The sequence below is a fragment of the Scleropages formosus genome, chromosome 9 (genome assembly GCF_900964775.1).
Source record: "Scleropages formosus chromosome 9, fSclFor1.1, whole genome shotgun sequence".
In the NCBI taxonomy this organism is placed as follows: domain Eukaryota; kingdom Metazoa; phylum Chordata; class Actinopteri; order Osteoglossiformes; family Osteoglossidae; genus Scleropages; species Scleropages formosus.
The window spans coordinates 15,657,721-15,672,120 of NC_041814.1; the positions used below are offsets into that span (position 1 = coordinate 15,657,721).

The 14,400-nt window shown below is 44.2% G+C and overlaps 1 protein-coding gene across 1 annotated transcript; it reads left to right on the plus strand.

The window, feature by feature from the left end:
- Positions 1–14: 14 nt before the first annotated feature.
- Positions 15–12,526, plus strand: efcab7 (EF-hand calcium binding domain 7). The gene is made up of 13 exons (XM_018753882.2): positions 15–441; positions 883–1,094; positions 1,912–1,998; positions 2,164–2,359; positions 4,776–4,897; positions 6,195–6,336; positions 6,622–6,731; positions 7,435–7,592; positions 8,772–8,905; positions 9,640–9,788; positions 9,977–10,186; positions 11,036–11,143; positions 11,680–12,526. Exons 1-13 carry the CDS (start codon positions 297–299, stop codon positions 11,752–11,754), a joined length of 1,848 nt encoding a protein of 615 aa, XP_018609398.1. The 5' UTR covers positions 15–296; the 3' UTR covers positions 11,755–12,526.
- Positions 12,527–14,400: the final 1,874 nt, after the last annotated feature.

Below are 14,400 nucleotides of genomic sequence, written 5' to 3' on the forward strand. Positions count from 1 at the left end.
GGCGCACACGGGAATGCTAACTGTTTACATGGCAACAGACCGGAAAGCTGCCGTGATTTATGCATTGTTCGCCGCTCGGCGCGTCCAGCCGCATCAGGCATGTTTAGTAAAGCTCTTTAGAGTGCCATTATTGTAAAGCGCGAGGTGTTAACGTGTCGGTAAGATGGTTATATAACCTCGAATGTGAATTCTAGTCGCTGTCTTGTTTTTTTTTTTAACCGCTACGCGGATGTCATTATGACTGAGGTGGGTGTGTGGAGAGCGCAGATAATATTATTATTATTATTCTTATAATTATGTGGTCGCAATGCGCGCCCGCTCAGACTCAGAGCTCCCAGCACAGGGAGGACGAGCTTTTCTACACCAGGTGCAGGGCCGCCTACCTGTCCGTGTTCAAATCCAGTTTAACGGACATCACGAGCAAAGAGCAGCTTTGTGTGGGTAAGAGCCGAGGGGGCAACGACCGCGATTGACCTGTTACTTACTGTCCTGTCATGGGATCCTCGTCGTGATCGTCATCATTCACTGTTACTAACCTTCATTCACGTGGCTCCTTATGTAAATCATGTACAATCAATGTTACTGTCATTCACTCACCCGCTCTGCTGTACCAGTTGAGGGTTAGTTAGTGCTGATCAGGGTAATACAGAGTCACTGGAGGAGGGATTCGAACCAGCACCAGCCTTCAGCCAACAGTATTTCGAGCACAAAAAAAATATTTTTGCGCTAACAAGCTCAATGAATGAACAATGTATTCATCCCGAGGGGTGGGAAAAACACGAATAGTTTAAGAGCCGTGCTAAATTAGCGTGGATGTCCTGGCCGTGCGAAGGCATTATGTGAGAATATCGCGTGGATCAGTGGGCCCTTTGTTCTGCTTAGTTTTACAACAGGCCGGAAGGAATCCGTCTCAGCAGGCCATCAATAATTACTGGACTCCGAGAACCACCAAACTGAACTTTGATGACTTTTGCGAAATCCTTAAGAAGGAAAGCGAGACGGATGAGAGCGAGCTGCTGAAGACCTTCGGGAAGATGGATCCGCGTGGCAGCGGGTGTATATCACACGGCGACCTGTGCAGAGTCCTCACATCAGTGAGTGAAGAGCAAATGAACTGTTGAACGATCACGGTTTCCCAGTTCATAATAAAGGTGTACCTGAAACACCTGTCCATATAAAACTAATTATAGATGTGAATGTGCATTTACATATTTCACTGACACTTTTCTTCAAAGCTGTTTTCAATAAGGGGGCACAGTGGCGCAGCGGGTTTGGCCTCTGCCCGCCCTCTGGTGGGTCTGGGGTTCGAGTCCCGCTTGGGGTGCCTTGTGATGGACTGGCGTCGCGTCCCCTTCCCCTCCAGCCTTGCTCCCTGCGTTGCCGGGTTAGGCTCCGACAAGCCGCGACCCCGCTCAGCCAGTGTGTGTGTGTGTGTGTGTGTGTGTGTGTTTTCAATAAGTTGCTGGGTTTTTTTTTTTTTTTTTACTGGACCCTGGTCAGGGGTCCTATAGCAGGAGTGGAATTAAAACCTGCATGCTTTGAGTCTACAGGTGGCAGCTCTAGCACTATGCTACCTGTTGGTTTGTTGTTTGTTTGTTTGTTTATTTGGTGTAAACCTTTATTTCTGCTTGTGGAATCATAGACATAAGAAGCAGGGGCAGTGGACTGGTCCCCCAGGAATTTGTTTATAACTCCACTGAGTACTACTACTCATATTTTTGGTGCCTCCAGCATCGGAGAAGTTTTTTTCCTCTATTTAGAACTCTTGCGTTTTATTGTGATGGTCTATAATGATTATTTCTGGACATTAGGAAATCATGACTCGGTCAGATGCTCGTCTGCTAATCTTAACTGTTTAAATGTTTTAAATTAAAACTTCGATTAAGTTTAATTTTCACTTTCTCTTTCTAGAGAGGTGAAAAGATGAGCCCTGAGGAATTGAATGGGATCTTTTCTTTAAGAGAAGTCAACAGCGATGGGAAGTTGGACTACATCAAGGTGAGATCGCAGTTCAGCTGTTTCAGATTTTGAGGTTGATTAACATCAGTTAGCAAACAAGCAAAGTCCTGATGTTCTTAGCTTTTTTCCGCTTTGGAATATATAGTACGTTAAAAAGGCATTAACAAAAAGGACGATTACGGATATGCGACTTCTGGTGCTCAGTTCTGCAGGCTGCTGGTGGCCACCGTGGAGCAGTGCCAGGCGGCGGCGGTGGAGAGGCTGGAGGCCGATGCCCGGCAGAAGTGGCAGAACTTCGGAAGTCAGTCTGAGGGCTCGCCCAAGAGATCTGTGCCGCAGACGTGCCCCCCGGTACCAGAGATTCCCCAGAAATCGGAGACTGATGCCACAACGCGGAAAGGTACTGCTCTCTTTAGGACCTGATAACAGCAAGATCCTGCCAGCCATACACACAGCTGCCTGTCTACAGCAGAGAAGGTGTGATGAATGGCACTAGATCATAACTGGGATTTGTGATTAGTATTAAAGCCACTCCGCTGACGTATCGAAAATTACAATGGCTGCATGTATAGCAAGGGGGGTGCAGTAGCGCAGCGGGTTGGACCGGGTCCTGCTCTCCCATGGGTCTGGGGTTCGATTCCCGCTCGGGGTGCCTTGCAACAGACTGGCATCCCGTCCTGGGTGTGTCCCCTCCCCCTCCGGCCTTATGCCCTGAGCTGCCGGGTTAGGCTCCAGCTCGCCGCGACCCCGTATGGGACAAGCGGTTCAGACAGTGTGTGTGTGTTTTATTTCAAAGTGACTTACACCTTCAGTGACCTAACTTGTTGATATGGTTTTGTGGCACGATTGCACAGTTCAGGTTATGCATCATGCTCAAAGGTTCAATAGCAGAGCTCCCCCCCCCCGGCACGTTCTGACTGCATGTCTATGTCTTTAACCACTTTTTTTGAATAAACGAGTGAAGGAATGAAATAATGAATAGAAGATTTTGTGAGATAGATGGCTGGGAGCTGGGCAGCAGAGAAAGTACGAGTTGACGTCGCTCCAGTGGTCAGACTTTGTTGAGGTTATTGATTGTGAGGATCCACCATGCCCCAGGAGACCAGGAGGGATTACAGAGCCGTTTGAGGGAGGGGTCTTTAGATACTGTCTGGATTACCACATTACGGTTCTTATTTCAGGTATCGATTTATTTTCTTATATACCCTGGCTGCATAGCCCTGCTTTTTGTTTCATTAACACTTGAGCCAATCGTGTTTATGGAGTTTAAGCCAGGCTCTGACGGGAGTTATCGAAACAGAAGGCAAAAAATCCTTTAGAATTTGTTTCTGTGTCTGACTGCTTGTATTCCAGTTTTGCACCGCATGCGTAGGTAGTTGTAGTGTAACCTGTCCACGAGCACCCAATATGCCGCAGATCCCGTCGAGGTGTTATTCTTCTTTTCCCATTTCCCAGGCTGTCTGTCAGAGTCCAGAGAGTTTGTACTGCTGTTGTTCCCCTTTTCACTTATTTTGATAAGGAATGTAGTCATCAACAGTAACCGTCCTGCATTCGGATTGCATGAAATGGTCCTTTCAGGTCCAGACCCTATTTCTGTAATCTAAATGATCCGGAATATCTGGTATTGCTTAGCACCTCTGAAATATTACTTTTCCCATTAAAAAAGCAAGTTTTAAGTAACAAAGTTTGCTCAAGATCCCCAGCTTGTTCAGCAATAATCTGAATAATTCATTCTTATTTTTGTTTATTGATTTAACTGAGGCTTTTCTCCTAAGCGGCATAGTGTTATGCTGCTCCCTGTAACTGTTTCCCCATATGTACAGTGTATATCAATTTAATACACACACACAATGTTTACAACCGCTTGTCCCGAGCAGGGCTGCAGCAAGCTGGAGCCTAACCTGGCAACACAGGGCGCAAGGCTGGAAGGGGAGGGGACACACCCAGGACGGGGCACCAGTCCGCCACAAGGCACCCCAAGCAGGACTCGAACCCCAGACCCGCCACACAGCAGGTCCTGGCCAAACCTGCCCACCGCGCCCCACATCAATTTGACATTTACTATCAATTTATGTTTTTAATACTTCACATTGCTTTCATGTTCTAATCATAGATTGTGATTTGGTGAATTCTGGTCATAAAGTACAGTACCAGTCAGTAGTGTGAGGACTCTTGCTGAAAAGTGGATGGAGCAGTTCTCAGTCATACACATTTTTATAACACACGTCTTGCGATGTACCTGCATGCATCATCAGTCATGCAACTTGTGGTCACTGGGTGTTTTGGCTCTTTCAACATCAAACCTCCTTGACCAGGTAACCTCACCAGGGTTAATCAGACCTCATCCTGCATCCAGGAAATACTACCTTGAACCTATGCCTCGCCCCTCCTGATCCAAAGCTAAATACTGTAGATGCTCTGCACAACCTCAGTAACAGCTTTAATGACCTTCCTCCTCAGCCTGTCTCGCACAACATACTGTAGTATTGTACTGTATTTATTACTGTAGTATTACTCTTGTTCAAGCCCCCTGCAGCCTGCTATGATGGACATACACATGGCTCTTTGAGCAGTTACAGGATCTTCTGCTTTGACTCTTCTGCCCAGTTTATCTCATACAAGTATTGCCCAGATGTACTCGTACTTTTGACAGGTATTGTATGCAAAGAACTGTCCTTGTGCCTTTGTAGTCTAGGATGAGCAGTTGTCGGGTAGAATGGTAAACCTGCTACTGTCACTAACTGTGTGGGGCAAGCCTCACTACAGTGATCTGCTCGGTGCGGCTCTCATTGTGTATATCTGGCTTGGTGGAGCAGAGACCAGGCCGTCTTCGCGACCCTCCTCCGCCCGCACTCGGAGGTCATCCGTGTCCAACGCTGTCACCGTGGGAGGCAGCAGCGCGAAGAGCAGCAGACTGGTGGAGCCCAAGTCCCTGCAGGTACCTCCTCCATGCTCTCTGTGTGAGGCTACAGAAAGGCTGCTTCTGTCTCAGATGGATAGGAACAGTGCGTCCTTTTCCCAGCTGGCGAGTTATTTACTCGAGTCACACCAGATTTATTCGGCTTTTGAGAGCGGGCAGAAATGTGCTGATCATTGACGTCGCTCTTTTCCACCCCTTTGTTTCCACTCTGGCTTCACCATCGTCTCGTTTTCTTAAGACGTCACGTGATGACCAGTATGTCAAAGCACGGAAATTGGCCGTCGCAAAGCTGAGTGACGGATGCGTGCCGCGAGATTGGTGTTCAAAGTTATTTTAGCACCCTCTCTGTTGTTCTGGTCCAAACGGCTAATTGATGCTCGCGAATGAGCTGGGCTCTGTATCCTCGGCACGGCTGCCCCCGTGGCTCCGAGGGCACGGTAAATCAGAAGGGGGCCCGGCTGTATGACAGGCTGCCGTATGAGCCGTCTGGCTCTCTTATCTCTCAGGGACACTATTTCAGTCTTTCAAGTGGCCCGGTGCCTTGGGCGCTTTGCTTCATTTGATATTGGGTGTACAAACCGCTGAAGTGTTTGATCCCTTGTGTTTGATCCTTTATTTCACACAACATAAATACTCTGAGTAAATAGGCTTTCTTAAAAGAAATTCATTTCCATCTGACATTATTTTATGTCTTTGTCTTTGTCTTGCCTCATAATTTATAACAAACCAAAAAAAAAAACTGCCATTTATTTCTGAGCTATTTACTTTGGGCAGGAACGTAACACAGCTGATGTATTTCTAAATAAGAGCCTTCAGTGGGTTAAGCAAAAGAAAATCTGTCCTCAGTAGTACAATTTTGGTACAATACATCTATTAAATTTATTTTAAGAAGAGTTTACTAGGCATGTTTTTTGTTTTTCTATGACTGTCAGTTTGGTTAAATATGGATATGTTTAATATATATTTTGAGACATTTAAGTGGGTGGATGTTTCGTTCTGTGTCGCGAATAAAGATATGTTTCCTGTTTCCGTATGAAAAATAATTACAACAGTCGCAACTATGTATCCTTTTCACCTTTGTTCAGTGAATGTGTTGTGAGCGGCGCGTCATGTGACCACAGCGCCATCTCGTGGCCACTTTGTGCTCCTGCAAGTCTGGCAGCACAGAAAAAGGCCCATCTGTGGCCTAAAGCTGGTTTCTGTTATACTGTAAAAATGTTCGCTTATGTATACATGAATCAACGCGAGCGTGTGCCTGTTTTCATCCTGCGATGGAAGCTGCGTTCATGCCGCTAAACAGTGTACCCTTCTGCAGGACTGGCACTGCAGCAGCTTGAAAGGCTGCTTCTTTCTGGAGGAGGACGGGGGGATCGTGTCTCTGCAGTACCGGCTCCGCGTCCCCCAGGCGACCAGCGTCTTCCTTACCATCCAGCCTCTGAACCTCAGTCAAGCGGACGGTAAGGGGAGACTTGCATGTCTAACACGCTCTCGCTGTCCAGATAGTCATCTGCATTTGTTGAAACCGTTGTAGAGGGATACAGTGAAATATTGGAAATTTCATTACTTAGCCAACATTTGTCTGAAAAGCTTATAATTTTCACTGATAACTGAATATTTTTCTGGATCAGCTCAGGTTAAGTACCTTTCTCAAAACATCTCTTGAGACTAGAATCTATACTTGCTACCCTACCTGCTGCCCCATTCAGATTTTTCTTTAATTTTTTTTTTTTTCCTCCCCCCAGAAAAGCCGTCTTCCTGGATGAATGTAGACACTGCTCTTTTTGTTGCGACCGCAAACGAAACAAAGGAAGACTTTAACTTTGTTTGCTGCACAGAGCTGCGGGACAAGGAGGTCTGTAGGTGTTTGACCGTTTCGCTTTGACTGTTGACTTTCGGCCACTTCGCTGGAGGAAACCAGTTTGACACAGAGCACTACTATTCCACCCCTGCTGGAGTTTTACTTGTTATGTACTCTAGGAACAGCCCCACACAAGTAATTTACTGTATTATTTCAACACGACGTTAGTGCTGATTGTTTTGCACAGAACATTTATTTGTAGAGGAGAAGGTTGGCTGCTCTTGTGGGCCTCCTCTCTGGAGTTGACTTCTTCCTTTCAGTTTTGCTTGGTTTTGGATTCCTGGGTTCCTCCTCTCCTAATGTGCTTTAAGTGAATCGGTGCATCTAATTTACCTTAATTTACCCTTTGTGAGTGGATGCACGTGTGCATTTATGTGTGTGTTTGATTGTCCTTCAGCAGACAGGTGTCTTGCCAGGTGTGTACCGTGTCCTTCGCTTCTCAGGATTGCCCGCGGATTGACGTTACCGTACTTGGATGAGTGATTTTGGGGGTTGTCGGTGTTTTGTTAACACTGGTTCGTTCATCTAAAGACTTGTTCTGTCACTACAGTATTTACACCGTTAGCAGATATTGGGGCAAATGCTCAGACGTGAAAATATCCAGTAGCTGCGAGCCGACTGCGAAGGGGCACCATCTTGTGTGAGTGCGCTGCACCCCCCCGCGCTGTGGCTGACGAAAGCTGCTGTTGATCGACAGAAGTTTGGCTGGAAAGGAGAGCTGAGCGCTGGCACCTACTACATCCTGCCCTTCACGACAGGCTGCAGGCTGAAAGGACAGAGGAAGCCGGTGGCAAAGGTGGCACAGCTGGTCTACAGGGGAGAGTCTGGAGAGCTGGTCCTCACTAAGGAGTTCCGGTAAGCTCTAAGATCTCATCTTTCATGAGAGAGGCGCAACAGTCATAGAGCTCCACTCATCAATGAGACAGGGCTTGTTGCCCCTCTGAGCTCATTGTGGCACCTATGTACAAATGTTAGGGAGACCCCTAGAACCATGGCTTTGTAGTTTGTTTTGCATCACTACTGATAATTTATTGCTATGCTAGACCAAAGTCCAAGGGGAAGCACTGCTTTATCCATTTTGTTATGTAGAAGTACTTATATATAAAAACACCCTGTTGATGGTGACATCTGGTAGCGCAGCAGTTAGAGCTGCTGCCTTTGGACCTGAAGGTTGTAGGTTCAGAGCTCATCTCTGGCTGTATCACCCTTGAACAACATATTTACCCTAAATTGCTCCAGTAAAAAAAATAACCCATCTGTACAAATGGGTAAATAATTGTAGGTAACTTAACATTGTAAGTTGCTTTGGTGAAACGTATCAGCTAAATGAATAAATGTAAAAAGCTTAAGATCTATGAAGGACCAGTCTAGCATAGTGCACTGCGTTCATATTAGTGTGGCAGTCGGCAACACAATGGGTATCGCCATCGCCTGGTCTGTGGATCTGAACTCTGATTCGCATCGGGCTCATTTAGTGTGGGGTTTGCATGTTCTCCCTGTGTCCGGGTAGGTTTCCTAACTGGTGAATTGGTGACTCTTAGTTGCCCGTAATGTGTGAGCGAGTGTGTGTGTGTTTGTATGTGTGTAATTGTCCTGCTGGTGTCCCGTCGAGAGTGTAAGGAGCTTCGCACCCTGTGCTGGTAGGATAGACTAGGGACTAGTGTGACCCTGCATTGGACAAGGGGTTGATGAAAACTTAAAAAAAAAAAAAAAAATATTAATGTGCTCCCTTTTTTTATTATGGCTTGCGTTCTGCACAGGAGAAGGACTGCAGAATGTGTTTAAATGTTTGTTTGAAATATTTACCTTCATTATGGTGGACCTGTGAAGACGCGCTCTGTCACCGCCCGCCCCATAACGTTGTCGTGTACACACTCCACCATGTCGTTCCACACGCTGACGGCATACCTGCGTGTGCAATGAGCTGTATGATATATGCACTTTTCAGTGGTCTGCTGGGTGTTTTAAGGTGCATGCATTGCACACACTTCGGACTTCTGTGCGATTTATGGCTTCTTTGTCCTTGTTTCACAGAGCCGCGCTCTCGGACATATTTGAAATTATTGACCTGGACGGAAATGGACTGCTCAGCCTGGAGGAGTACAATTTCTTTGAGCAGAGGACCAGTGGGGAAAAGTGCGATGAGGATGCTTGGGCTATCTGCAGAGGTGTCCATGAGCTCTTATACTCTTTAATACCTAATGTCTCTAGTTTAAGATGCGAATTATGTCTGCAGAGACAGAAAACTGGTAATGAATCTGTGCATTCTGTTGAGAAATATTTTTCTTACTCAGATTATATTATTTTTCCCCTTGCACACATGAGTAATATGCTGTTTGTATACATCCATTTAAAATCAGTTGTATCCTTACCTAGTATACTTACTAATTGTCCTGGCAGGGGAAGCAGTACATTTATCAAGAGCTAAACAGACGTATGCACGCTGTCAGTTATGTGCTGAAATATTAATACCTGCCCTGTCATGTGTAATGAATATGTGGGTTTGTAATTTTAATATATTCATACACAATGTGCAGATGACTTAAGCACAGTAATAACTTCAGAATCCATAGCAAAAGCAGCTAGTCTAATCACTGGCATAAACAGATGTATGAAGTGAAAGATCAGGTATGCGTTGTGTTGAGGAAGGAGTCCTATTAGGCTCTGGGACCCAGCAGTAGAGTCTCAAGGGACAGGAGTCAGAGGCTCTTTATTTCTTAAGTGTTTTTTTTTCCCCACTGCTCTCAAAAAAAAAAAAAGTTAACTTGGACCTGGTGAAGTTGTGGTGTGAAAGTGCAAGGTAAAATGTAATAATGTAAAGCAGCCCTACGTTTGTGTATCTGAAAGAACAGTAACTGTCGCTGCAGAGGGTTTTAATAAAAGGTTCTCTTTTGATTCGCAGAAAACTTTGATACCAAGAGGAACGAGCTGACAAGGCAGGGCTTCATGGAACTGAACCTGATGGAAGCCAACGATCGCGAGGGAGACCCCAGTGATTTGTGGGTTACCCTGGAATCCATGGGCTATAACAGAGCCCTGGAGATGGTGGAGGTACTGCACACTAGCCATTAGGGATAGCCTTGCAAACATAATTATTAAAAATATAAAACTCCTCATGGGTTCTTAGCTGATTGATCAAAAATGAATGCGCTAAGTCAAAATGTATAGGAAAATAAATATGTATGAAGATGTGAGAAACACTAGCCTGTTTTTCTGCTTCTTGGCACGTCTGATCCCAGGCCTGCCCCTTCACGGTCAGCGTTTACACAGAGGCCTTCAAGCCCACTCTCCAGCCAGTGAGCCTGGAATCGGGCCACAAGATCCTCAACACAGCGCTGTGCCAGTCCGTCATCGCTAAAGGAGAGGCTCGGCCCATTAAAGGCCACCAGGCCGTGGTTGTGTACACCTACAGAAGCGAAGCTAGAATTTCCTCTGTCATCAGCAACAAGGTACATGGCAGATCCCAGCTCCCAAACTCCTAGAGACTGTTTGTTTGTTTTTTCCCCAAGCAGCACTGTAATTAAATTGAGAAGACTGCGCCGGTGGTGACTGCCTGACTGAAATAACAGTGCATTTGCCCATAGAAAGTAGTAAATCTTTGGACTTGTCTTTTCTGTGATTTTTTTATTATTATTTTTTTTATTTTGAAGAAGACTTATGTTTGGGAAATTGTTGTTACTTAAAAGATTTCAGACCAAAAGTTACTTGACCATTACCTGCCGTTACCTACCATTATCGGTTTTCTGAAGTACGAGTGATAAGCAAGGTTGTGGTTTCTGTGCGCCGAAGCACCCAAACCATATTATTTATTTACCATGACATTTGGTATGATCCATTCAAATCCTAAAATGCCACGTCCCTCCGTTAATGGATAAAATTTGTTATGCATAAGCATCCGTCTGCCACTGCGTGTCAGGCTGCTGCTCTCATGTGCAGCCTGACTCGTTCAGATTCTGAGTAACCAAATACATTGTGAACAGATGAATTGTGATACACACTGACTTTAAGTATATTAGTTTTCCACATGGAGGGGGCATGGTGGCGTAGCGGGTTTAACTGGGTCCTGCTTTCCGTGGGTCTGGGGTTTGAGTCCTGCTTGGGGTGCCTTGCGATGGACTGGCATTCCATCCTGGGTGTGTCCCCTCCTGCCTTGCACCCTGTGTTGCCAGGTTAGGCTTCGGTACGCTGCAACCCTGCTTGGGATGGGTGGTTTCAGACAGTGTGTATGTGTGTTTTTTTTTTTTTTTTTCCCCCCACATGTTTTCTGGACTTTGTCTTTCTTTGTCCCCACATTGCAGTCCAACCAGAAAGTGATAGTCCATGTAAACAACGAGCAGAGCAAGAACTGCACCAGCAGCAGAGGGATGAATGTGTTCGCTGTGGAGGTTCCTGCAAGAACCAAAATGGTGAGATCCACGAAACTTTACATGCAGTTTGTAGTGATGTCCTCAAGTTAAAACAAAAATTGGTATTACTGTTACTGGTTTACGTTTGAATGGATTTATAATTAAGCCACTGCTTTGAATTAGCATGGAAATAACTTATTGTATATTACATGCAGATCATATTCACTTAATTACTACTACTTAGTTAGTAACAATATATGTACTCAGTAGTTACAAGCAGTATTGACACATGCAGATGGATGAAAACTTTATATTGGTGAACAAGTTCTATAGACATGCTTGTTGAGTTTTGACAGTATGCCAGACTGCTAGGGTTACTAGGTCCTGTGCTGCATTTCAATGCCCTTTTTCTTTGTGAGCAAGTTGGTTTGAAAGGATCAGCTCTTGAAAGGCCCAATGAAATAAGTCAATAAGGTCAAGTATTGCGTAACTCTTTAACCAAAATGAATCAGTGTCTGAACACTGCTTTTCTGTCTATACCAAAATGATACTGTAGAGTTATGGGATTTTGCTGATGTTGTCTGTCCCTTTCTAAGGTGTGCCAACACATTATGCCCACCAACGAGAAACAGGAGTGGAGCTACAGCTGCGTTGAAAGTATTGTCATGTAAAGCACAGAAGCTCTGTGAGGGGAAACACTTAAGTTACTACTGCAGTCTTTTGGCTGTTAGAGACAAACAGCCACATGAAAAGAAGTAAGGTCTTGAAAAAGTACTTGTTAGTCTTAATGTGTTTTTTTTTTTTTGTTTTTTTTTATAAACTAGCCATCATTACAAGTACATTCAGCACACATATAATGGGGCCTGCACAAAGAAAGATTGCTGCAACAGCCTACGAAAACATGTACCCTTTTTTAATACAACAGGCTTTTTATTCAGTAAAATACAATTTTTGCCTGTTATGTGATCATTTTACTTCCATGGATGGTGGGAAAACAGTTGATACAAGAACACCAGTTGCCTTTGTTCTGTGTTATTTTAGCCAGTAGGAGGTTTTTGAAAGGAACTTTTCAATCCCAGTGCAAAGCAGTTGCTGAGCGACTGTCAGACTAGCTTGCACACTGGTACAAAATCATTCTGAGAGCACAACAGTCATGTAAAATGCAGGCAGTGAAAATGGTTAATAACAGAAAACCAGCTGTCTGCATCACATTGTTTTAGCAGAAAACAAGTCACTCTGTGGGCAGTTCCGTTGTTGCTCAGCTTTCAGGCTGTCATGCAAACTGGTATAAGGGCATCTTGATAAAAACAAAGAAAAAGATTAAAACTGTGGTCTATAAAAACACGTAAGAGACTTACTTTCAGTCCCTCTCTGTGTTTCCAATACTGTTATTTACATTTATTCATTTTGCTGATGCATTTCTCCAAAGCAACTTACAATGACTACCCCTTTATACAGCTGGGTAATTTTACTGGAGCAATTTATGGTAATTACCTTGTTTAAGGGTATGACAGCTGGAGGTGAGGCTCAAACCTGCAACCTTTGGGTCCAAAGGCAGCAGCTCTGCCCACTGTACTACCAGCTGCCACCTCATTTAGTTCAGACAGCACTTTTACCTTGGATGGCTGCTGTAATATTGTTCCAGAATACAAATGTTTAAAATGAATAAAAGTTTGTTTAAAATGCAGTAAAACAGTATGCTTCACACTTGCAGAAAAGAAAGCCTTTAGTGTCAGTATGTGTCTTTAATACAAAAAGAGGACAATCAAATAGTCACAGTTGAAGCTTCAAACTTCAAAATGAGAACGCCAGTTTAAAACACAAGCTGTCCAGGAACATGTTAGAACAACAGCTTTCTTAACATATCAATATAAGAAAGATATAAAGATAATGAAAGAGGGTCCACTTTCCTCCTTTGTACAGAGATTCCCCTAACGGAGGAAGGTTTTGTAGTTGTTTCTTCATGTTTGAAATGCCATAAAAAATCCATGACCCAAATAATCAGTGTACTGCACTAGTGGTTGCTGTTACAAATATATGTCGGTGTAAACATTGTCATGCCTAAAAATACCTTTTATTTTGCCATTTTTACTAATATTACATCACAGATTTTATTTCCGGGAACAGATAACTCTTTCTTATAGACAAGAAATAATGGTACTTGGACGCCCTCACAAATTTAAATATGATTGGAATAAAAAAACATGAGAATTTATCTTATGCTTATCAGTTTCTTGCGTCAACATTTAAGCACTACGATTTTCTGAGCAATGTTGCCATACTTCACATGGTGTAAATTATTGTTTTGATAAATTTCAAATGTAACATTTTCCCCATGCCTTTCTGTCTCTAATCCTTTTGCCGCCGATATTAAAAGTAGATGTTAAAAAATGTTCTGTACACAGGCATGTAAGCTTTATATTCAGTTTTTCCCGTTATTTGTCCAGTATGCTGAGGAGATGAATATTATTCAAGGCTTTCAAGTATCAGGTGCTAAGGGTAACCTCTAGTATCAAAAATATCTCCCACCATTAGCAAAACATGGTAAATGTTTGTAGTTGGCGTATTCTTTCGAAAGTGAGACACAAGTTTAAGAATGCGAAGTTTCAAGTAATTTCAGCATTCTTAATTCACCAATGAGTTTCCAGGTTTATATTGTTAGTCACACTGGCAGCAGAAGACATTGCACACAGGTCAAAAATGTGTATGCCCTCTGGCTTTAATTCCAAGTATAGCCTTGACCTGCTATTTATATCATGTAGCCAGTGATTTTGCACTTTGACTTTACCTACTGTAACTGTATATGAGGCCATCAAATGTCATTTTGCAAGTTGGAAGTATTACTCTGCATTGCCTACTCTCGTGGTTTCCTGCCTGCAGTAAAAAGTGCAGTTATCTGATAAAGTCCACAAAGGACACCCCTTAGAATTAAAAAGAAATGTATGGCATTAGGGGGTGCGGTGGTGCAGTGGGTTGGACCGCAGTCCTGCTCTCTGGTGGGTCTGGGGTTCGAGTCCCGCTTGGGGTGCCTTGCAACGGACTGGTGTCCTGTCCTGGGTGTGACCCCTTCCCCTCTGGCCTTATGCCCTGTGTTACCGGGTTGGCTCTGGTTCCCTGTGACCCCATATGGGACAAGCAGTTCTGAAGATGTGTGTGTGTGGTGTTAGATTTGCAGTATGAGATGGATGGAACAACCGTAATGGCCGATTCTGCTGGCTTTGACGTTCGAACAGGGTGCTGCAATCATCAGACAAGCAGTGGTGTAACATCCTGTCAGTTATCTGTGACCAAGGAATATAGTAACTGCTACTCTGAGG

What these genes read in the sequence shown, in the direction of transcription:
- efcab7 (XM_018753882.2), top strand. Translation starts at nt 297, where the DNA reads ATGTGGTCGCAATGCGCGCCCGCTCAGACTCAGAGCTCCCAGCACAGG. An exon ending in TGATGCCACAACGCGGAAAG is followed by an intron (nt 2,360 to 4,775) that starts GTACTGCTCTCT and finishes TTGGTGGAGCAG; the next exon opens with AGACCAGGCCGTCTTCGCGA. An exon ending in GAGCCCTGGAGATGGTGGAG is followed by an intron (nt 9,789 to 9,976) that starts GTACTGCACACT and finishes GTCTGATCCCAG; the next exon opens with GCCTGCCCCTTCACGGTCAG.